Below are 23,778 nucleotides of genomic sequence, written 5' to 3' on the forward strand. Positions count from 1 at the left end.
CCCGTCTGTCTTTTCTACAGTCCGGTCTGCAGCTAGGTCTGTCCCTCAACTCTCTCAAGGGACAGGTTTCGGCCCTGTCAGTCCTGTTCCAGCGGCGTCTTGCTCAGCTGGCTCAGGTCCGCACCTTCATGCAGGGCGCGTCTCACATCATCCCGCCTTACCGGCGGCCCTTGGACCCCTGGGACCTTAACTTTGTTCTCACGGTCTTGCAGAAACCCCCCTTTGAGCCCTTTAGGGAGGTTTCTTTGTATCGTCTCTCACAGAAAGTGGCCTTTCTGGTTGCTATAACTTCTCTCAGGAGAGTTTTTGATTTGGCTTCGCTCTCCTCGAAGTCACCCTTTTTAGTCTTTCATCAAGACAAGGTGGTTCTCCGTCCGACTCCGGACTTTCTTCCTAAGGTGGTTTCTCCCTTCCACCTTAACCAGGACATTACCTTACTTTCCTTCTGTCCGTCCCCTGTTCATCGCTTTGAAAAAGCTCTACATACTCTTTGATATGGTGCGTGCTCTCCGGATCTATGTGTCTCGCACCGCTGCGCTTAGGCGGTGTACCTCTCTTTTTGTGCTAACCATAGGTCGGCGCAAGGGCCTCCCTGCTTCTAAGCCGACCTTAGCCCGTTGGATTAGGTCGACCATTTCGGACGCCTACCAAAGTTCGCATGCTCCTTCCCCGCCGGGGATCAAAGCGCACTCGACCAGGGCTGTCGGTGCCTCTTGGGCTTTTCGGCACCAGGCTACGGCTCAGCAAGTCTGTCAGGCTGCCACTTGTGCTAGCCTGCATACCTTCTCGAAGCACTACCAAGTGCATGCGCTCATGCTTCGGCAGATGCGAGCTTGGGCAGACGCATCCGTCAGGCGGCGGTCGCCCATTTGTGAAGTTAGGTTTCTGCCTACTTCTTAGTTTTTTTTGTTTATTTCCCACCCAGGGACTGCTTTGGACCGTCCCAAGGTCTGGGTCTCCCAAAGGAACGTTAAAGAAAAAGAGAATTTTGTTTACTTACCATAAATTCTTTTTCTTATAGTTCCGTCTTGGGAGACCCAGCACCCTCCCTGTTGCCTGTTGGCAATTTCCTTGTTCCGTGTGTTTTCACATGGTGTTGTCGTGAACAGAGTCTCCGGTTGTTCCGGATCTTGCTCTGTTCTACTTGTGGGTGGCTATTCTCCTTCAGCTTTTGCACTAAACTGGTTGTGACTGGTTCACCAGGGGGTGTATAGGCTCAGAGGGAGGAGCTACACCTTTTAGGTGTAGTACTTTGTATGTCCTCCGGAGGCAGAAGCTATACACCCAAGGTCTGGGTCTCCCAAGACGAAACTATAAGAAAAAGAATTTACGGTAAGTAAACAAAATTCTTTTTTTTGGTATTTAATAAAAACATGAACGCATTGTACACAGAAAGATGTAAAAGATCGCTGCTACATTGACACATGAGCCCTCACTCTTTCAATCTATGAATGGCAGATACTTTTAGTTGCTCTTTGGCATGCTTTTATTTAATTTGTTTGCTCTTTATTTATATTGATTCATCAGAAGAGTAAACTGGTAATTCAACAATTCAGGAATGATTAAGGTTTGAGCATGAAAAAACTATCACCTTGGTGAAAGATTTTAGAATAGACATCTCATATAAGAAGTGACCGGAGTTCATCCTGACCCATTACTTTAAACTGTTATCTGACTCATGCTGCCCAAACCGTGCGAAGCATGAATCAGAGCCTGGACGCATGACTGCAGACAGGTGTATTTTCTCTGAAATGCTGTCATTTCAGAGAAAATATACTTTAAAGATTCAGCAAAAAACATAACTCCCCAGCACTTCTGCAGGTTATTGCCTATGAGGGAAATGCTTGGTAATTACCCAGAGTGGCACTGGGAAGCCAGGCTAAGTCTGTACTCCCGCATTGGTCCCCAACCAGATCTTACAGCTTACAGTATATTTTCTGAAATACTGGGGCGTTTCAGAAAAAGCTATGCTTCGTTCTAATTGTGAATCCAGGCTCTGATTCATAATGCTCGTGGTTTGGGCAGCTTGGATCAGCTGACTTGGTCTTTTTAAAATGGTCATTGTCATTTAAAAAAAAAAAATATTGCGGAAGTCAAAAGTACAATATTTTTTTAATAAGATCTTGTATCAGAGAATCTTATCAGAGAAATCGGCTTATAAGTATAGCTGAGCACTCCCAAACTTTAAAGTTCGGTGTTCGTACTGAACTCAAACTTTACAAAAAAATATGCAAACTACTGGAACGATCAGCGCTGTGCTTGAGTGAGGTCTGTGCTCAGCCTAATGCGAGCCGCTTACTGTGTCTGAATGGCTCACACTGGGGGTAAAAGCAGAGTGTAGTATGTGCACAAAAAGAAAATCCTGCATCTCTCCCCCAGAAGTGATCTGTTTATGCCTGGCTGTATATGGACGCAGAGCCAAACTGCCAATCAGTGACTTTCAATGAAGTTCAGGGCAAGTTTAGGTTCAGAACCAAGCTTTATCTAAAGTACAGCTGAACCCCGCAGAACCTGAACTTCCACAGGTCCGGTCATCTCTACTTATAAGCCACTTCTTCCCCTACCTTCTGTGTTTACCATACACTCTGATAAGCAACTTAAATCCTTCTCAGTCAAAGCAAAATGGACTGCCGGAACAATGAGGTGTCAGATTATAGACCACAGTATGGCTATGTGCGCACAGTGCGTTTTTCGCGGCGTTTTTGCGCGTTTTTCGGGTGCGTTTTTGGCCTCCAAAACTGCAGTACTTTGCTTCCCCAGCATGAGTTTTCATTTTTGCTGTCCGCACACATCTGGTTTTTTTACCTGCGTTTTTGAGTTAAAAAAAAAAAATGGACATGTCAGTTCTTTCCTGCGTTTTTCTGCGTTTTCCCCCCATGCAATGCATTGGAAAAACGCAGCAAAACGCAGAGATGAAAAACGCAGCAAAACGCACCAAATCGCGGCAAAAACGCATGCGTTTTTTGATGCGTTTTTTCGACGCAGGTGCGTTTTTAGTGGCCAAAAACGCAGCGTCAAAAAGACGCAGTGTGCAAACCTAGCCTATGAGACCAGGCAGATTGAGCTGCAGTTTACAGAAAATGTGTTTTTATTTATTCACGGTTTTACAGACGTGATCATTGCACTTCACATTTGGCTCAGAACCACTGTATATTGTCTTCCATGTTGCAGTTTCTGAACATTTGCGACGGAGAATAAGAGCTGGAATCACTTATGTCTCTCTGTGTTGTGTATAGCAAACATAACCGCTGGTCTCCACCCTCTAGCTCAGAGAGTAGTGAAAATTAGATATTTGATATAATGCCCAGAAATGGTGTTATTCCTCATGTACACACAAATGATATCTTATGCTCATGAATTGCATGAAATGAGGAGTACGCATTAAGAGCCAGAGTGGACCTGTACAACTTGCCCACACAGTGTCCAATCTGTAGCCTCTGCTCTAACTGGGAATACTACATTTCAGTAAGAGAGGATGAACCATAAGCCACCCTACACCAGTATGCACAATGTCCTAATCCAAGTACAGCCTACATAACGTATTCCTGCCTTCAAGGCTGTGATACTGCAGTGGGATATCCTATGAAAATTATAAAATCCCCCATAGCAAGCACAATCTGAGGCAGATAAACCACATTGGGTCTAGGTTAACAAATTCTTGCCTTTTGAGTGGACTGTAAGATACAAGTTAATCCATTGAAGAACCATCTGATGACGCAAACTATTGAGTCAATTATTACTTCTTGACGTAATCTAGAGGAATGCTGGAATTCATCTCGTCTTACATACACAGATGGTTACATCCATCTTATTGATGCTCATTCACACTTGCCACATGTACATACCCTATGCAGATGGTTGTTATCTATTTCAATTTCCATTAAGGGAATGATCGTATTTCTACCTCTTCGTGTCCTTTAACCCTGGTGACTTTTATGTACAGTATTTGTGGGCTGCTGGATACCAAAAAAGCAAAATGAGAGCACCCTTTCTTCATCACAGGAAACCTGCAAATCTAGGCTTCCGCTGAAATGCATTCTTCAGTTAGAGCGCTCTAGTTTGATGTAAAAATGAAATCCGGGCTACTGATTAATGTTTGTGGTCAGAGGATGTTGGTGCCTAGAAATGCAAATATGTTCCCTTAGTCAATCACTCATTGGTGTAAATACTGCCCGACTGAAAGGAAATTACTAATACTCAAGCTAGACTGCAAAAATAGATTTTGGCTCATATGACTTGCCTCTGCCAACCGTGGGTGATACGGAAGAGAACACTATGTACAACTAGTAATTAGCAGTGGCAGATGAAGTGATCTTGGCTTTGCCGTTTATTAGACTGGAAGTGAAGCAATGACCGGGGTTTGTATTTATCACGTCCTTTTACAATGTGCTTCCGTTTCGGTGTCTTTCTACAAGCTTATCACAGCAGTACTAAAATTTTCTATCCGAGACATAATAGTAGTTTATACCACTGATTCTTGACTGTTAGGTGCAGGCAGTATAACTGTACACTTCTGGTAGAAAAAAGCACCCCTCCTTTAAATGTGATCATTGATCAGATATCCTCTCTAATTGGTAAAGGGTGTGACAAAATCAAGAAAAGCTCCTGTATAACTCCCATGAAATCACTTCTGTCTTAAAAGACCAGAAAGTAAAACTTCATTCTGCTCCTTGATGGAGTATTGCTCCACTGCAAGCCTTTAAAAGCTCGATGTATTCTATTCTACTTTAAGTATTTAAAGGGAGCATGTCAGTAGTTTTCACCTATTCACCCAAAGTGACAGGCAAACAAGTTAAAGGGGTTTTCCATCAAATAAAGGTAATTTTAATCAATAGATATTGGGATAATAGTTTCCACAATTGTATGTTTTAAAAAAAAAAATCAAAAATGTTCCTGTGCGGAGATTATCTTTTATATGTGTCCCTGCTATGTACTGTGTAATGTATCTGACCGTACAGGAACATGGTCTGATCCTACCACAGCTGCAGAGGAAAAACACAAAAATAGAGTATATAGATGGCACATCATGGTATTGTATCTGATTTCTTTTTGTGAGGTAAAGCATTTATCCGTCTGTTTTCAAAAAGTCGATTTACCTCAAAGAAATAATTATATGTGATTCCATGCTGTCATATCTGTATACTTTTTTTTTTCTTCCTGGCCAGGATCTGTGGTATGATCAGACCATGTCTCTGTACAGTCAGATACAGAGATTACACAGTTCATAGCAGGGGCACCTATATAGCTGATATAAGCAGGAACTTTTTTTTGTAAGCACATCCAGTTGTGGAACATATTATTATCACTAGATCTTTTGATTAAAATGAACTTTGTTTGTGGGACAATCCCTTTAAATCATAGGTTTAATAAAGACAATTTTTAATGACTTGTGTGCTAATAATAAAATCGCATCCACAGTGCATTCATTAAACCACCACTCCAGCATTTTTTTTTATTGTACCACTCGAGTGGTGCTTTACTGCTTTAAATCCAAGTCCCCCCCCCCCCCTTCCCTATCTTATTCTCCTCCTCCGGAGGCTCCATCTTCGGTCACCGCTGCTCCAGTTCTTCTTTAGCAATTTGTGACCTGCCGGCTGGTCCAGTGTTTCATGGAGCGTGCCAGGGGTCACAACTCAATACAACTCTGAGAGCCTTATTCTGGACTCGTTGGCTCTCATAGACATGTATTGAGGTCTTGTGACATAACTTCTGACGTCTGGACAGCCAGAAGTTACGGGCACAAGATGGCGCCACAGGACTGGCTCGACACTGAAAAAGCCGGAGGGTAAGTGTAATATCAGGGGAAGGGGCCTTTTAGAATTAAACCACAAAAAAAAAAAAACAACTCGCTGAATAGATGTTTTAACCAGGGAAGTGTCCCTGGTCTGACTACTGTAAACCTTATACTTTGTTCTTCATTGACGTTTCTAGACATATTGAGTATTCCCTAAATCCAACCCATGTGCTGTGCAATAAAATGCAGCTATTTAAGCTTTTATTTATAAAGTGGTATTAGCAGTTTGTCAGGGTGCAAGGATTGGGGGCAGGGTTGCTGACAGTTTCCCTTTTTAAGTGAAGATATGGAGAGGAAAACCTGGTAAAACTATCCAGATAATCATTGAAAACAAAGAATCTGTTAAAACATTCATTTAATTCCAACATACAGCCACAAACTCACCGGCCAGCTTATAGAGGCATTTTTGGGTGGAAAATTATTCAAAATATTAATACAGGTCTGAGCTTTATTCACAATTGTGCAGGCTATTGAGCTGAAATCTCTCAGCATTCTTTGCTGTCTAAATGTTTGTACAGAACTTACTTTCCAGAATACAAATTTCAATTATCAGCTTTTCACCAGACACTGTACAGTAATCTAATGTAGAGAAAATGCCGCTCTGCGTTATGAGAGCTCTACCTGACTTTTAAGGATGTATCGGTTAACAAGATTGTTGGCTGGCTCCAATAGCACCATTAGAATTATGAATGTAAATCTGAGTTAATTCTTTACTAATCTGTTATTTTTTAACTTTAAGTATATGATTAGATCTGTTTAAAAACTGAAATATGGATTTTAAACACTTAGTGACCAGCAATACGTTTTTACAGACCTGAGATATAAGTGAATAGTATCCCCGACTGGGGGAAAAAGCAGCAGCTGTCGGCTGTACGCTATATCAAACACCCATTGATCACGATTGTGTTGGCACCAACCGTGGCCGCTTAAAGGGAACCAAACAGCAGGAGTTTCTTATATAACCTAAAGCCAGTGCTATACTGGCACTATCAGGCTGATTCTATACATACAGTGCCTACAAGTAGTATTCAACCCCCTGCAGATTTAGCAGGTTTACACATTTGGAATTAACTTGGCATTGTGACATTTGGACTGTAGATCAGCCTGGAAGTGTGAAATGCACTGCAGCAAAAAAGAATGTTATTTCTTTTTTTATTTTTTTTTTTAAATTGTGAAAAGTTTATTCAGAGGGTCATTTATTATTCAACCCCTCAATCCACCAGAATTCTGTTTGGTTCCCCTAAAGTATTAAGAAGTATTTCAGGCACAAAGAACAATGAGCTTCACATGTTTGGATTAATTATCTCTTTTTCTAGCCTTTCCTGACAAATTAAGACCCTCCCCAAACTTGTGAACAGCACTCATACTTGGTCAACATGGGAAAGACAAAGGAGCATTCCAAGGCCATCAGAGACAAGATCGTGGAGGGTCACAAGGCTGGCAAGGGGTACAAAACCCTTTCCAAGGAGTTGGGCCTACCTGTCTCCACTGTTGGGAGCATCATCCGGAAGTGGAAGGCTTATGGAACTACTGTTAGCCTTCCACGGCCTGGACAGCCTTTGAAAGTTTCCACTCGTGCCGAGGCCAGGCTTGTCCGAAGAGTCAAGGCTAACCCAAGGACAACAAGGAAGGAGCTCCGGGAAGATCTCATGGCAGTGGGGACATTGGTTTCAGTCATTACCATAAGTAACGTACTCCACCGCAATGGTCTCCGTTCCAGACGAGCCCGTAAGGTACTTTACTTTCAAAGCGTCATGTCAAGGCTCGTCTACAGTTTGCTCATGATCACTTGGAGGACTCTGAGACAGACTGGTTCAAGGTTCTCTGGTCTGATGAGACCAAGATCGAGATCTTTGGTGCCAACCACACACGTGACGTTTGGAGACTGGATGGCACTGCATACGACCCCAAGAATACCATCCCTACAGTCAAGCATGGTGGCGGCAGCATTATGCTGTGGGGCTGTTTCTCAGCCAAGGGGCCTGGCCATCTGGTCCGCATCCATGGGAAGATGGATAGCACGGCCTACCTGGAGATTTTGGCTAAGAACCTCCGCTCCTCCATCAAGGATCTTAAGATGGGTCGTCATTTCATCTTCCAACAAGACAACGACCCAAAGCACACAGCCAAGAAAACCAAGGCCTGGTTCAAGAGGGAAAAAATCAAGGTGTTGCAGTGGCCTAGTCAGTCTCCTGACCTTAACCCAATTGAAAACTTGTGGAAGGAGCTCAAGATTAAAGTCCACATGAGACACCCAAAGAACCTAGATAACTTGGAGAAGATCTGCATGGAGGAGTGGGCCAAGATAACTCCAGAGACCTGTGCCGGCCTGATCAGGTCTTATAAAAGACGATTATTAGCTGTAATTGCAAACAAGGGTTATTCCACAAAATATTAAACCTAGGGGTTGAATAGTAATTGACCCACACTTTTATGTTGAAAATTTATTAAAATTTAACTGAGCAACATAACTTGTAGGTTTGTAAGATTTATGCACCTGTTAATAAATCCTGCTCTTGTTTGAAGTTTGCAGGCTCTAACTTATTTGCATCTTATCAAACCTGCTAAATCTGCAGGGGGTTGAATACTACTTGTAGGCACTGTACCTTTAGTGGCCAGCTCGGATGTTTAAGTTTTAAAATCCAAGAAGGTAAAGTTAATAAAATCATCAGCTTCTTGAGTGACAGCAGCTGAGGATCAGATAATAGCTTTGGGGAGTATTCATAGTTATCACCTCCCCCTTTTAGAATTAGTATAAGTATTATACAATTGATTTAATGTTTGACTTTCAGGACCTGTGTGAGGTCATACACATGCGACCAGAAGGGGCGGTGCCTATGTTGGCTGAGGCCCTGCCCCTTCTGGTCACATGATTATAACCGCATTTAAATCGATTGTATAATACTTATGCTAATTCTAACAAAGGGAGGGAATAACTATGAATATATTATCTGGTCCTTTGCTGCTGTCACTCAACAAGCAACTCATTTTATAAACTTTACTTTCTTGGATTTCAAAACCTAAACATCCGAGCTGACCACTACAGGTATTTAGAGAATCAGCCTGTTAGTGCCAGTATAGCACTGGCTTTAGATTATATACAAAAATCCTGGTTATTGGTTCCCTTTAACCCCTTTGATGCTACAGTCAATAGGGACTATGGTATCGAGATATTTAACAGTATAGGAGCTCCCTCTTTAACCCCATAGGCAGCGCAAGATCATGACTTTGTGGTCCTGATGTTGGTCATGGCAATTCAAGGCCAAATAATAACATTCCAGTCTGTTGGCTATAGTGACCTGTTATGAAGTTAGCAACATTTAATTGTTAATGACCTTTTTTTTTCCGGTCATGCCACTCTGGATTAATTCCTGAAGAGCACATGAAGGGTTAATAAACTACCAACCAGCAGTTTTGATTATGATGGGTGCTGTTTTTACAATGTTATTATTGAGGGTTTTTCCAAAATCACTTCAAACCTGAATAGTTCTCTAAAACAAAACAATATGTTTTGTAAATTTTCTTTGAAAAAAATGAGAAATTTCAGCTGCATTTTTAAACTTCCTAACAAAATAAAAATAACACTTACAAATGGTGCTGATGTAAAGCAGACAAAAAGTAAATGTTATTTTTGAACTTTTTGGTGTGGTGTCCCTGGATTCAATGGATAATCAAAGTTTGAAAATTGCAAAAACAAATTAAATTTGGCCAAATTTCTGATATATTAATATATAAATGCAAAAGATTTTGTCCTCAATTTACCATTAACCTAAAGTAAAATGTGTCACAAAAACTGTCTCAAAATCACAGCACTCCAGAGTTATTGCCACATAAAGTGACACTGGTCAGATTTGAACACTTTGGCCCGGTCACTAAGGAGTTAAATTTAACTTGCGGAACGCAATTCCCAAATAACTTTTTATACTAGAATTCAGACTTTTTAATATTCAGTAAACAACCCTGCCTTTTTTTCCTCTTTTAACAGATTTTTACATAAAGGGAATCTGTCAGCAGGTTTTTGCTAGGCCAACTGAAGACTACAGGAGAAAATGGCCGAGACACAGATTTAAGTGATGTCACTTATTAGTCCGTGTGCTCTTATTTATTTACAATGATTGTTTGATCACTAGGAGTACAGCTCATGGGCCTGCTAGACCAACCATGCTCTCTCCTCTGAAAAGCAGCTCGCTGTCAATAGACAATGTACACAGAGAGCTGTGATGTGGGCAGGGTTAGCTGTCTGAGCTCTGCTAAATGCTATTTTTACAGAAACTTCTAAAGAAAATCAGGGATCATCGCCGCACTTATCACCATTGAATTAAGTGAATAATTTTCAGGTCATTTATTGAAGAAGTACAAGTCTACGCGTTTCAGGTGTCTCTGCCCCCTTCCTCAGGACAAGTAGATAATGGCAAAGAACATACAGAAATATATATACCTTGGGTCATACACGTCAATGATTCATGCGCGTCATAGAACAACCCACCAAACAGAAAAAAAACGGCGTGAGGAACACATGGTTAATTTAAAGTAACGTCATAAGATTTATAGTTCATAAATTCAATCCATCTTGCTTCATGAATAAGAGTTATAGTATAAATTAGCAAAGAATAGAAAACATTATCCTTTTCTATGTATATTAAAAAAGGAGTTTATTTTCTTTTTTTATTATATTCTGATTGAAAAAAAAAAATGTATGTGGTTAAGAAAGCGAGCATTCATTTTTTAGATTTAACATTATTTCATGCCATTAAAAGGATTCTCACTAAGACTTTTTTCAAAAAGGTCGATTGTAATGGTTTTATAAATTTTTCTAGTAATCATTACAGCAAATGGCTCATGAACATCCCTAAAAATCAGTACATGAGGGTTCGAAGGAATTGCACACGGGATGATGATTTCAAGCTTCAGGCAGGATTATTAAGAGAAAAATTCCTGAAGAAAAAATATCCCACGGGGCTAGTTAAAAAGGCTTATATGGACACACAAAATTTGGAACAAACTAATCTAATACGAGCAAATAATAATAAATCTTCCTGCCAAATGAATATTTCAAAATTTTCTTCTAATTTCATCACCACATTTAGTGTGGATAACCTGACTATAAAGAGTCCTGAACAAACATTGGCATATCCTACAAGGTGATCCCGTCCTGAATAAGATTATACCTCAACATCCAGGGATCAAATATCGCAGGGCACAAACTGTTAAAAATATTTTGGCCCCAAGTAGGCTGAGAGCGATGGGTAAAACTAAAAAACATATCCATCCTACACAAGCACAAACAGGCGGTTTTAGATGCCTTGTAAACAATTGCTTATGTTGTAGCACCATACAACCAACATAAGCATTGTTATTTTTCCTCCTCTACTGGCACGGAATAATTTCCTATAAAACAAAGATTAACTTGCCAGTCAGATTATCTTATCTATCTAATAGACTGTGATTACGGACTTCAGTATATTGGGAGAACTACTCAGCCCTTGCATAACCGTTTAAATTCCCATAGACATAATATTAAAATCGGTTATCTATTACATGGATTGTCTAGACATTGCACCTTGGTCCATAATAAACAAATATCGCTTAAAATCACACCTATTGAACAGATACCTTCAGAGACACCGAACTGCCTTGATATTTTAAGTAAAAAACAGACCTATTGGATATATACGCTAAATACCCTCAAACCAATAGGTCTCAATGAGGTCACGGATCTATTTTATTAATGTGTCATAAATATATATCAAAATATTAATTTATATGAATACATCACCTGGTCCACTTATATCTGGATTTTTGAAACATCTAACTTTCTCTCGTTTTTAATATTCCTTTAAAAATATTTTTTATTGCATTTTTTCTATGTCTATGCGTTTTTTATATAGTATATAATCAACAGCTTTTTAATTCTATATTAATGATACATGATAATATTTTTATGACTTGGCAACGTAACCACACTTTAACAACCTGATACATTTTTAATAGTTATTTATTAATTCTTTTTAGTCCATAAATCAGTATCTATTGTAAGACATATATAATTATTTTATTTTCAATTCTATTACACCAAAAGGAACACCCACCACCCACCCTCCTTTTTTCCCTTTTTTCCCTTTTTCCCCTTTCATCATTTTTTTTTCTGCATTTGTTCGTGGTTCCCAGTCCTTTTTGAAGTGGGAGATTCCTGCCGATGTGTTCCGTGTCCTGTCTGTCGGCTTTTTTCTCCCGCAGTGGCTGAACTCCGATGAACCCTTGCAGGTTAGGCTACTTACCTTTTCACTTTTTTTCCTGTTCCTGTGCGGATCTCATGCGCTGATGAACAATATCATCAAAAATCCAACCCTCTTCCCACCCCCGTTTCTTTTTCTTTTTTTGCCTCCATGAACTCTGTACAACACAATTGGACCTATGGGCAAATCCATCATTCTGGCGTTAACTATAACAGATGTGTTTGGGTGTTCAATTCCAGGTAGATACGCATGTTGGATGTATAGAGATAAGACTGACAATTTATCGCAATAAATACATACACTTATGTGACGCCCTGGCAAAACCAGGTAGTCACACATTAGGTCTCTGTATAACACCTTCCCTCACAGGGTTACATACAGCCGACCTGAAACCCTAGTCACCCCCCTCAGGGCAAAACAGGCACACCCATGGGCGGGACCAGGCGGTTAGGGAACGCCCACCTAGGGGTCTAGACAGCCCGGGGCAAGAAAACAAGCAGTTGAAGTCTAGAGTTCAAGTTGCAAGGAGTGGAGGCTAGGGCTAGGTGTAGCTCCAGCGGAGGAGAAGTCCAAGTTGAACGGTGCCAGGGTTGGAGCCCTGGTACCTTGGCTAGGTGGCAGACGGTCGTCTCCGTCGGCAGGTGATGGGAAGACGGCAGCCGGAGATCCGAGGTGGACAGGATTGGAGCCCGCTGGTACCGACACCAGAGACCCAACTCGGAAACCGTGCACAGAGGGGGTACTCGGACCCTGACGCCAGGACCAGGACCAATGGCCTCGCTAATCAACAGATTGAGGGCAGGATTATAGGTCCTGTCGCAACCAAAGTCCCAAAAGCAGACAACCACCCACAGAGAGGGATAGGGCAACTGCCAGGGCCCATAGATCCCACGGGTCAGCGGGCACGGCTCCTCTGGTACACAAAAGCCGGGAGCGGAGTCTCGTGTTCCATACCAGAAAGTCTAAACAAACAACAGAATTAGTGCAGAGGTAAAGACGGCGACCACCAGCCCGGGTGGGGGACCAGAGTACAACCAGCCGCGGCGGCCGGCCACCAGCACCTTGGTTTACCAAAAGACTTGTGTGATTCATTTAATTGTTAGTAACCAAACATCTCCTGGTACATCCGGGCGCGCAATCCCTTGCTATTGCAATACCCTGCACAGAGACACTGGGTCCCGGGGCAACCATCCCTACTAACGGAGGAGTTAACATCCAGCTGCCACTACATCTCCCCCCAGGTGTCCCACAACAGCAGCGGTGGTGACCCACTTCACCACACACCGTGGGTGGCGTCACGAACTGAATACGGCTAAGCCCGTACAACTACGTCCCCCTTTTCATTTGGCGTGTCCGCGTGACCCCCGGGTCCGGAGGATCTCTCGAGCCACACAGCGGGCCCGGATACGAGCAGCCCGGCTGCTACAGGCGTGGGGGCGGCACACTTACAAAAAAAATTTTTTCAATCAGAATACAATAAAAAAAAGAAAATAAACTCCTTTTTTAATATACATAGAAAAGCATAATTTTTTCTATTCTTTGCTAATTTATACTATAACTCTTATTCATGAAGCAAGATGGATTGAATTTATGAACTATACATCTTATGACGTTACTTTAAATTGATGTGTTCCTCCCGCCGGTTTTTTTCTTTTCGGTGGGTTGTCCTATGACGTGCATGAATCATTGACATGCATGACCCAAGGTATATATATTTCTGTATGTTTTTTGCCTGTAAGATCTTCTGTGTCATTATCTACTTGTCCTCAGGAAGGGGGCAGAGACCCCTGAAACGCGTAGACTTGTACTTTAATAAATGACCTGAAAATTATTCATTGGATTCAATGGTGATAAGCATGGCGATGTTCCCCGATTTTCTTTAGAAGTTTCTGTTCCTATTTGACTGGTCCGCAGCTGTCTCCATCAGCCTCAATGCTCCATCAGGTGTTGTGACTGTCTCACAACATCTGTAGGTGAGTGCACCTTATAATCTTCCTATTGTTGTTTATCGGTTAAAACCTTTTGCGCCTGTCTTTCTCCCACGACTCCTTAAATGCTATATTTAAAAACTCTACTGAGCACAGCAGCTGTCAAATCAAACTAAACAATGCATCATTTGAATCAGGGGAATCAGGATCTCTGTCTCCCCATTATGCATCTCTCTGATGAGCTGGCAAAAACCTAGTGACAGATTCCCTTTAAGAACCAAAATCTGCTTATGTGATTTAATGTATCATTTCATGTACAATGTACGCATAGGAGATCAAACAGATCTATGAAATGATTATACGTTTCATAGATCTGTTTGATCTCCCACGCTTACATTATCAGTTAATGCTTTATTAATTTTAAAAAAAATTGAAATGTGTTTATGTATTTTTCACTGTCTTTTATGTCACTTTTTTTTCCTCTCTCTTAGAACCTACAACATCAAAGAAAATGAATTTGATGGCATTGATCTTGGATCCAGAGATAGTGTTTGTAGCCAGTCTTGAAAAAGCTGATGCCCCTGCCTTAGCCGTGTCTTTTCAGGGCAAATTTACTCTCTCTGATGTAAACTCTGAGAAGACATTGAAGGCCGTGGTAAAAGAATTCAAAGTTCTGGCCTGTCCTTTTCTCCGACAGCTAAGAGGAAGCAACATCACTACGGTATAACTCTAAATCCATAGTATGTAGCCTTACGGTAATGTAGCCTGCATCTCCCACATAGAGCTCCTCCAGTTCTATTATGATTTGCTTCTGTTCCAAATAAGTAACATTGGTTGCTAGTGGGTCCTGGTTTTCACACACCAAAAAGTAGGCAAATCCTTTTGTTTCTATCCCAATATTCCACCAATACGATCATTCTTAGAATAATATTACATTAGTGTACAAAATGGTCTAAACTATAAAATAAACTGTTTTGATATCACGCTTCTGATTAAAACATAAATCTTAATGAAGAAATATGACGGTCTTGCTCAGGTAGTCAGCATGAAGCAATTATTCCACAATTCACTATATTTGCATCTTATTTATAGAATATTTGTTAGCTTGATGTACCCATTGTACCGAGTGTCTTTTTGGCTTCAGTTAAAGGTCAATCTTGCACGAAAGCCACCGGAGACATAAGTGGCACATAGAGCGTGGGGGATGTAATGTGTTAGCATTGACATGTCGTGAAATAGCTAAGTTGTCACATATATCTAACATTTGTAGTGTGTATTGTACACAGGTAATACAGCCCTGTTCTCTGCATGTGGATAACACAACATCCGTTACCGGTAGCCAGAAAGGCAGCCTTAATGTTGAAGAAGTTGTCATAAAGGTACAGTAACATTTTATTGTGACTAAAACTAAAGCTTAAAACGTGTAACATATTATGTTCTATTTAAACAAAGTACCAATGCAAGAGGTTAATTCTTATAAAATCTCACCAGTAACACCACATATGGAGAAGGATTTGGGTGCTCGTCCTTTTCTGGTCAAGGGGCCAAATTGTCAAAATGTACCACTCCTCCTAAGGGCTGCAATAAAATAAAACATCTACAGTATATGTCATAAATGTTTCATAGTTTGGTGCTCTGCTTTTGAGACTCCCATCTGTTGGAACAATATGGGTCCCCTATTTAGCACGTTTAAGTAAGAAGAGATTAGACTCTGGGAGCATTTCACAGCTTCCCAAACTATGCAGAGAGTAACACTATTGAGAGAGTTGCACCAATTAGAGATCACTAGAGTTGGGAGAATTTATTCACATGGAATTAAATTCTATTTTAATTGTATAAAAATGTAATTTTCTCCAGAACGTTACTTTGTATTTCACGCCATGCAAATTCAGTAAAATGGCAGTCTGCTGACCGCTTTTTTGTGGCACTGTAGAGCGCCAGCAAGAAGTTTAAAAAAATGGCTACCTCCGCTGCTCCCCATACAGACCTCAGTGTTACTGTAGCTACACTCTAAAACCCTGGGTCTCTTCACAGTAAGCTCCGACCTTACTACAACTGTTGGCAAGGACTACCTTTTATGGCTAAGCCTGGTATACGTACTTTGTATGTGCAGGAGACTTTTTTTTCTACATCCTATATTTATTATTCTCTGGGGGGGGGTTCCAGACCCTAGAGCACAATAAAGGAGTCACATTCAATTTTTGGAAAATAAATTTGAATTTCCATGTATAATGTATTCAATTTGGCAAAATCGAATCGTTCAAGATCTGTTTATCTCTAGCGGTCACCTTACAGCGTTCTAGCCTCCACTGTGACATGTAAAAATAGCAATAGTAGTTATTTTAAAAAGATAGGGGAGCACTCCATTAACTCTGCAGTTGTAATTTTTGTGGTGTTCCCCTGTTTTGTTTTTTTAATAAATTATTTTTATTACCGTTTTCAAATCCAAAAAGCAAAGTAGTACAGTTTGTGTGGCTCTCTTTCTCTGTGTGTGTCTTTCTCTGTGTGTGTGTGTCTCTCTCTCTCTCTCTCTCTGTGTGGCTCTCTGTGTGTGTGTGTGGCTCTCTCTGAGTGTGTGGCTCTCTCTGAGTGTGTGGCTCTCTCTGAGTGTGTGGCTCTCTCTGAGTGTGTGGCTCTCTCTGAGTGTGTGGCTCTCTGTGTGTGTGTGTGGCTCTCTGTGTGTGTGTGTGGCTCTCTGTGTGTGTGTGTGGCTCTCTCTGTGTGTGTGTGGCTCTCTGTGTGTGTGTGTGGCTCTCTCTGTGTGTGTGTGGCTCTCTCTGTGTGTGTGTGGCTCTCTCTGTGTGTGTGTGGCTCTCTCTGTGTGTGTGTGGCTCTCTCTGTGTGTGTGTGGCTCTCTCTGTGTGTGTGTGTGGCTCTCTCTGTGTGTGTGTGGCTCTCTCTGTGTGTGTGTGGCTCTCTCTGTGTGTGTGTGTGGCTCTCTCTGTGTGTGTGTGTGGCTCTCTCTGTGTGTGTGTGGCTCTCTCTGTGTGTGTGTGGCTCTCTGTGTGTGTGTGTGTGTGTGTGGTGTGTGCGTGTCTCTGTGTGTGTGGCTCGCTCTCTCTGTGTGTGTGTGTGTGTGTGGCTCGCTCTGTGTGTGTGTGTGTGTGTGTGGCTCTCTGTGTGTGTGTGTGTGTGTGGCTCGCTCTCTTTGTGTCTCTCAAAATAACTAATCACTCCCTATATTCTTTCTCCACCCTATTCCCCCCCCTCCCCCCCCAAAAAAAAGTGTTTATAAATAAAAACAGGGTACAGAATCGCATTATGTGCAGCATAAGTACACCACCCACCCCTCCTGGTGTTAGCAAATATACTGCTCAAAACAATAAAGGGAACACTTAAACAACACAATGGTATTTTAGTGTTCTCTTTATTTTTTTGAGCAGTATATTTGCTGTAATATATACTGTCACTGAAAATGCCATCATGAGTCAATGGAAGTTAAAGATTACAGTGTATTAGTTATCATTTTAGGTCTTTATGACTTTTTCCACACCTCACTAGATAGCGAGTTCCACAAATGACCACACTAATTATTTAGAACCCTGTCCAATTTTTGTTTCATTAATCCATTTTACAAAAAAAATATAAAATCACTATAATCCAGACTCTAGTGCATGTTTACTTAAGAAAACGTTTACTAGAGTTATGGTTCGTCATTATTTTGTTAGAACATACGTATTCTTCTCTGTGGCTGTGTCTCGTTCCTTCATATTTGCTATACTTGTGTGTTTTATAATTGTTGTTTTCTTCAGATTTCTCCAATCATATTAAACACTGTACTGACCATTATGGCTGCTCTGAAACCAAAGCCCAAAGACAGTGAAGAGAAGAAGCAATTAGCTGAACACCGGAATATATGGGACACAAGAACCACTGACAGCTGCAATAGCTGGTTCCTAGGAGTGGAGTCTGCCGATGAAGCAACAGAATGCTTTCAGAACCCCGAGTGCCCCCTGAAGGAAGAGAACTTTGAGTTAAAAGTTAAAACTGTGCAAGTGACACTAGAGTGTGGTCTGGGGCACCGTACAGTGCCATTGCTGTTAGTGGAGTCTACATTTACAGGCGCTGTGAAAAATTGGACATCTTTCATGAGTGTGACTGCTGACACTACACTTGAGGTACCCTCATGAGCATAATATTTTTCAGAAAAGAGAACAGATAAACTCTTATTATTATTGTTCTTAAATGGGGTTGTCCCCTCTAAAATGACAAGTCTGCAGTCACTGTTTTGAGACTGCAGACTTGTGAATCCTCACATTGCACATACTGTATACTGTGAAGATTCTCTGGGGTATCAGCTGCGATCAGCAGTCACGTGGCTGCAAGTATGCGATATACAACTCCCGTCCAGAAGCCGACAAAATTGGCGCTGCTTCGCTAAATACACATCTAATGAGTAAGATCGCCCTTATCTATTCAGTGCATGCAATGTGAGTATTCACAAGTCTGCAGTCAAATAGAGTGACTTCAGACTTGTCACTTTAGACCAGAAAGCCTCTTTAAAGAATTTTATATATTGCTTGTTAGTCTGTTAAATCTGAAATGCTGAATTTCAACATATGATAGAGGGAATTGCAGCTGTGCTTCACAGTAGTCCATTTAATTCCCAACTTTTCATGGGCTCAGAATCTTTTGGAGCGCTTGACTTGTTTTCTTTGAAGCACATAATACTCCAGCCTACAGTTGAGCAATAACATATGTGCTGACCTGGTCTTGGCATCCAGTCCTTTTTCTTTAAACTCAGCTCTTTTATGTCAATCATTTAAAGAAATTCCAAATAAGAAAATTAAGATTTGCTTTATGTGGAGGAGAGTTGAGCAGGCTGCCCTGGTCCAGTGTCAAATCTTTTCAGTTCTGCAGTCAGCATCCTAGGTGTGGACATCCTGGGTTGCCTCTTGGACTTAGGCGGGCTTTGCACGCTGCGACATCGCAGGCCGATGCTGCGATGCCGAGCGCGATAGTCCCTGCCCCCGTCGCAGCTGCGATATCCGTGTGATAACTGCCGTAGCGAACATTATCGCTACGGCAGCTTCACATGGACTCGCCTGTCCTGGGACGTCGCTCTGGCCGGCAACCCGCCTCCTTATTAGGGGGGCGGGTCGTACGGCGTCACTGCGACGTCACACGGCAGGCGGCCAATAGGTGCGGAGGGGCGGAGATGAGCGGGATGTAAACATCCCGCCCACCTCCTTCCTTCTGCATATCCTACGGAAGCCGCGGTGACGCCGGTAGGAGATGTTCCTCGCTCCTGCGGCTTCACACACAGCGATGTATGCTGCCACAGGAGCGAGGAACAACATCGGACCGTCGCGTCAGCGTAATTATGGATTACGCCGACGCTGCACCGATGATACGATTACGACGCTTTTGCGCTCGTTAATCGTATCATCGAGCCTTTACACACTACGATGTCGCATGCGATGCTGGAAGTACGTCATTTTCAATTTGACCCCACCGACATCGCACCTGCGATGTCGTAGTGTGCAAAGCCCGCCTTAGTGTGGTCCATGACATTATATGAAGCTCGTGCAACTTGATGACATCATCATGGCAAAACCTCATGCAAGACCAAAAGTAAAGACTGCCACAAAGGAGCCTACTGGATGCCTGACCAGGGCAGCCTGCTTATTTCTTCTCCACACAAATCAAACTTTTAGTTTTGTCCAAGGAATTTCTTTACATGTTTTGAAACTAAAAACTCTATCTTACCAAATTGATCAATATATTGCAACTTTCTGAAAAGTTTGTGTATTTAAAGCAGGGGAGCACAACATTTTTTTTTTTTTTTTTGTCCAAGGGCCATATCGCCATACTAAACTAATCCCAAGGACCGCAAAATTTTTCAAGGGCTACTTGCATAAATACATCACCAGAAGCATCATCCGTAGATTAATACACCATCAGAAGCAAGTTTTGAGTAATGGAGGAATATTTGGAGAGTTTCTGCTCCATAAAAATAAAATGTGTGAACAACCGCTAACTTTGAGTTATTGGAGCAGAAATTGACCAAATCTTCCTGATAATGTTAAATCTCAAAATATTGAGGATTTTATGTTTTAATATGGCTGTGAAACACGTTATGGATTGCTACATGTGTACAAGATCAGAACCACCGTCAGCACATGTATGTGGCGCTAAAATCACTGTCAGTTCATGAATGCAGCTCCAGAACCACCGATAGTACATAAATATCTCCCATGCTGCGCCTCACTGTGCTTCCTGCACAAAACATCCCCCCCCAACAATGCCACTCTACAAAATATGCTGAAATAATTCCTTTCTCCACATTGCCTCTCTCAATATTCCTCCACACTACCCCTCCCTCTCCATAATATCCCTCTACACTAGCCTTCTCCATAATATCCCTCTACACTAGCCCTCTCCATAATATCCTCCCACACATTGCCTCTCCATAATATCCCTCTACACTACCCATATCCATAATATCCCCCCACACATTGCCCCTCTTTATAAGATCTCCCCCACACACTGTCTCTCCCCATAATATTGCCCCACACAGCCCATCTGCCTTAATGATGTCCACTCACACACACACACACACTGACCTTCTCTATAATGCGTGCGCGCACACACACACACACACACACACACACTGACCCTCTCCAAAATATCCCCTCGCACTGCCCTTTTATAAAGTATCCCTCTGCTATGTCCCTTTCCATAATATTCACCCACACTAACTCTCTGCTTAAAGACCCCCATTACATGCTATACTATTTCCCCTTTCACAATCCCCCCTAATTGCCCCAAAATGTTCCTCATTAGCTCCATAATATCCCAGTTGTTCATAATGTCCCACACAGCTCCATAATATCCCACAAAGGTCCATAATGTCCCCATAGCGCCATAATATCCCCCAGTGCTCCGTCCTGTCCCCCCACTGCTCCACACAAATATCCCCCCACATCTTCATTTTGTCTTCTGGAAATTAACACTGATCCTTAAACACATTTCATCCTTAGCTCCTCCTAGAGCTCTTACCAGTCCCCCCAGCGTCCTCGGCGCCAGCACCTGTGTGATGAGGTTAGTAATGTGCGGCACGTCGGGGTGAAGGCTGACTTGCACTCCTCTGATCTGCACTCTTCTGCCTCAGTCCTGGGTACACAATGTTCAAATGCGTTTTCGTCTAAAAGACACAAGTACATTTGAGTATAGCAGGAAGGGAGTCAGTGTCACAGAGTCTCACGGGCTGCATCACACCCCTCGGCATTCCGCATGTTGCCTGCAGGCTGTATGTTATGCAGACCTGATGTAAAGAGTAGTCATATTTTTAACAATAAGCTGTCCTGTGTGTGTACATAAGGAATAACACAATTTCTGACTGTTCTACAACTTATATCCTGATGGTGACCAGTTTTATCCTCTTCAGGTTCTATCTTTTAAAAGGGTTGTCCAGACTTGGTCAACGTTTTTCAGTAACTGCAGACTATCAAATCGCGACATTATAGAGGTATTCCCAGTGCGAGCGGGTATTCACCTGACCAAATGTATGTAATGTACTTTCTTTCATGCGCCGACAATATGTCTGTTCATCTTCTCAATAAAAATGAATGGAAAGAATCAGGATGAGACTAGTCGACACATGACCACAAGCATGCAAATGACATACAAGGTTTCATATGATCGCTCGCACCGTGACTACCTTGAAATTAAGACAGTGTGCGCACTGTTTGCAAGCACTATCCAGGGGTCTGTAGATACATAGTTACCAGGGCTGTGGAGTCGGAGTCGGAGTCGTGGAGTCGGAGTCGGAGTTCATTTTGGTGGAGTCGGAGTCGGTATAAAATGCACCGACTCCGACTCCTAAAATATATAATAAATTGGGGACAGGAGTGCAATGCAGAATGTGCTGAATATTTTACTAAATAATAACATTTAGTATAATGCGTATATTTAAGTGAAAAATTTATTGTAGTACAATGTGAACATCAGACATTTAATTGTTTTTATGATACAATAATCAAGATATTTGGATAGAACATAAAATATTTATTGGAATACAACTTTAGAACACAAAAAACTAATAAATTGTAAATATGTAATAAATATATATATATATATATATATATATATATATATATATATATATATATATATATATACAGTGTATATACACACACAAGATATATATGTAATCTACTGTATATTACATAGTGTATTACTTATTTACAATTTATTACAGTTTTTTTGTGTTCTAAAGTTGTATTCCAATAAATATATTTTATGTTCTATCCAAATATCTTGATTATTGTATCATAAAAATTATTAAATGTCTGATGTTCACATACACATATTCATGTACTACAATAAATTTTTCACCTAACTATAAGCAATATATGTAGGAGTCGGAGCCGGAGTCGGAGCTGGAGTCGGAGTCGGTGCAAGAGAATTTGAGGAGTCGGAGTCGGAGTCGAAGGTTTGGCTTACCGACTCCACAGCCCTGATAGTTACTACAGACTTTTTTTGTCTCAAACCCAGACAACCCACTTAATTTGCAATTGACTGTGAGCTGGTGGGAGAAGCCTTTCCCATAGACCACAGAGAATACAGGGAAGGATTCCTGCTCTTTATTTCTTTTTCAGTACACTGAGTGAAGAAGCAGCAGGTTGGAGGACAATGTATAGAGCAATAGTCAACTGTTTCAATGTGACTCAAGCTGTACTGTGACTAAAAAGATATATCTTTCTTTGTCTCCCGCTGTTTTGTTTCCTTTCCCTGCTCTGCACTCCTCATCCTCCTGTCTCTGTAGAGGATAATGGGCTGTGTAAGGTTCACAGTGGGTTGGCAGTCCATTTTGTTTGAACAAGACTGAGTTGAGCGTTTTTGGGTTTTTTTTTCAGACTGAATGATAAGTTCAGGAGTGAAGTCTGAGAGGAAGAAGCTAATTTCTCCGATAAGATTTTTTTTTTACTAAGTTTTTTATATTTGCCTGTACTATTGATGCAAAGTTCGTATAACATACAGATCCTACAAAAAGTTCAATAAATTTTTTCTTGCCTTCCATGTTCACAGGTTCATTATTACAATGAAATCTTTGCTGTCTGGGAACCTCTTATTGAACGAGTGGACAGTGGAAAACGTCGGTGGAATCTGAAGCTTGAGGTAGGATTCTGTAGACTTCTCTGTCTTTTCCTATACAACTGGATGATTTCATTTTGCTTATAGTGGTTATGTATTCTGTTCCTTTTGTGGAAAGATGAAGAACAACCCGGTTCAGGAGAAAAGTCTTCTTCCGGGTGATGACTTTATAGTAGTCCCAGAGCCTCAGTCTGCCATTAACATTACTTCTAAGGACACCATGAACATTACCGTCTCTAAATGTACTCTGGGAGTTTTCAGCAATCTGTCAAAGGTACTTAAATTGGACATTAAATATATTTAAGCTGGAAGTATGATTTTCTATATTTCTGATATTGCTATTTTTTTCCTTAGGCTTTTTCGGAAGGTACTGCTTCTGCATTTGACTATTCTTTAAAGGACCGAGCCCCTTTAATAGTCAAAAATGCCCTTGCTGTCCCCTTTATACTTCAGCATGGTACAAATCTCCGGATGTTTGGATCTTCAGCTAATGAGCGCGTACATAATGTAAATGAAGGGCAGTTTTTGGAGCTTGAATTTTCATCTATAGAGCCTCTGAACCGTGGGAGGTTATCAGCCCTGCATCGTCAGGAGAGCAGCTTTTTTACACTTGACATAGGTAGTGTTTTTTAATTCTTATTGGGAGAAAATCATTTAATTATCTTTCATTTCTTTGTCGCTCCATTGGGAGACCCAGACAATTGGGTGTATAGGCTATGCC

The 23,778-nt window shown here is 41.4% G+C and overlaps 1 protein-coding gene across 4 annotated transcripts in view; it reads left to right on the top strand.

The window, feature by feature from the left end:
• VPS13C (vacuolar protein sorting 13 homolog C) overlaps positions 1-23,778 on the top strand; it is a 492,503-nt gene that overhangs the window by 337,965 nt on the left and 130,760 nt on the right. For all 4 annotated transcript variants that reach the window (XM_075345525.1, XM_075345526.1, XM_075345527.1 and 1 more), the window contains 6 exons: positions 14,450-14,679; positions 15,245-15,337; positions 17,711-18,076; positions 22,992-23,081; positions 23,176-23,331; positions 23,412-23,676. In XM_075345525.1, the coding sequence (XP_075201640.1) occupies positions 14,450-14,679; positions 15,245-15,337; positions 17,711-18,076; positions 22,992-23,081; positions 23,176-23,331; positions 23,412-23,676 (1,200 nt within the window). The remainder of the gene's footprint in view (positions 1-14,449; positions 14,680-15,244; positions 15,338-17,710; positions 18,077-22,991; positions 23,082-23,175; positions 23,332-23,411; positions 23,677-23,778) is intronic.

The sequence above is a fragment of the Anomaloglossus baeobatrachus genome, chromosome 4 (assembly GCF_048569485.1).
Source record: "Anomaloglossus baeobatrachus isolate aAnoBae1 chromosome 4, aAnoBae1.hap1, whole genome shotgun sequence".
Lineage (NCBI taxonomy): Eukaryota > Metazoa > Chordata > Amphibia > Anura > Aromobatidae > Anomaloglossus > Anomaloglossus baeobatrachus.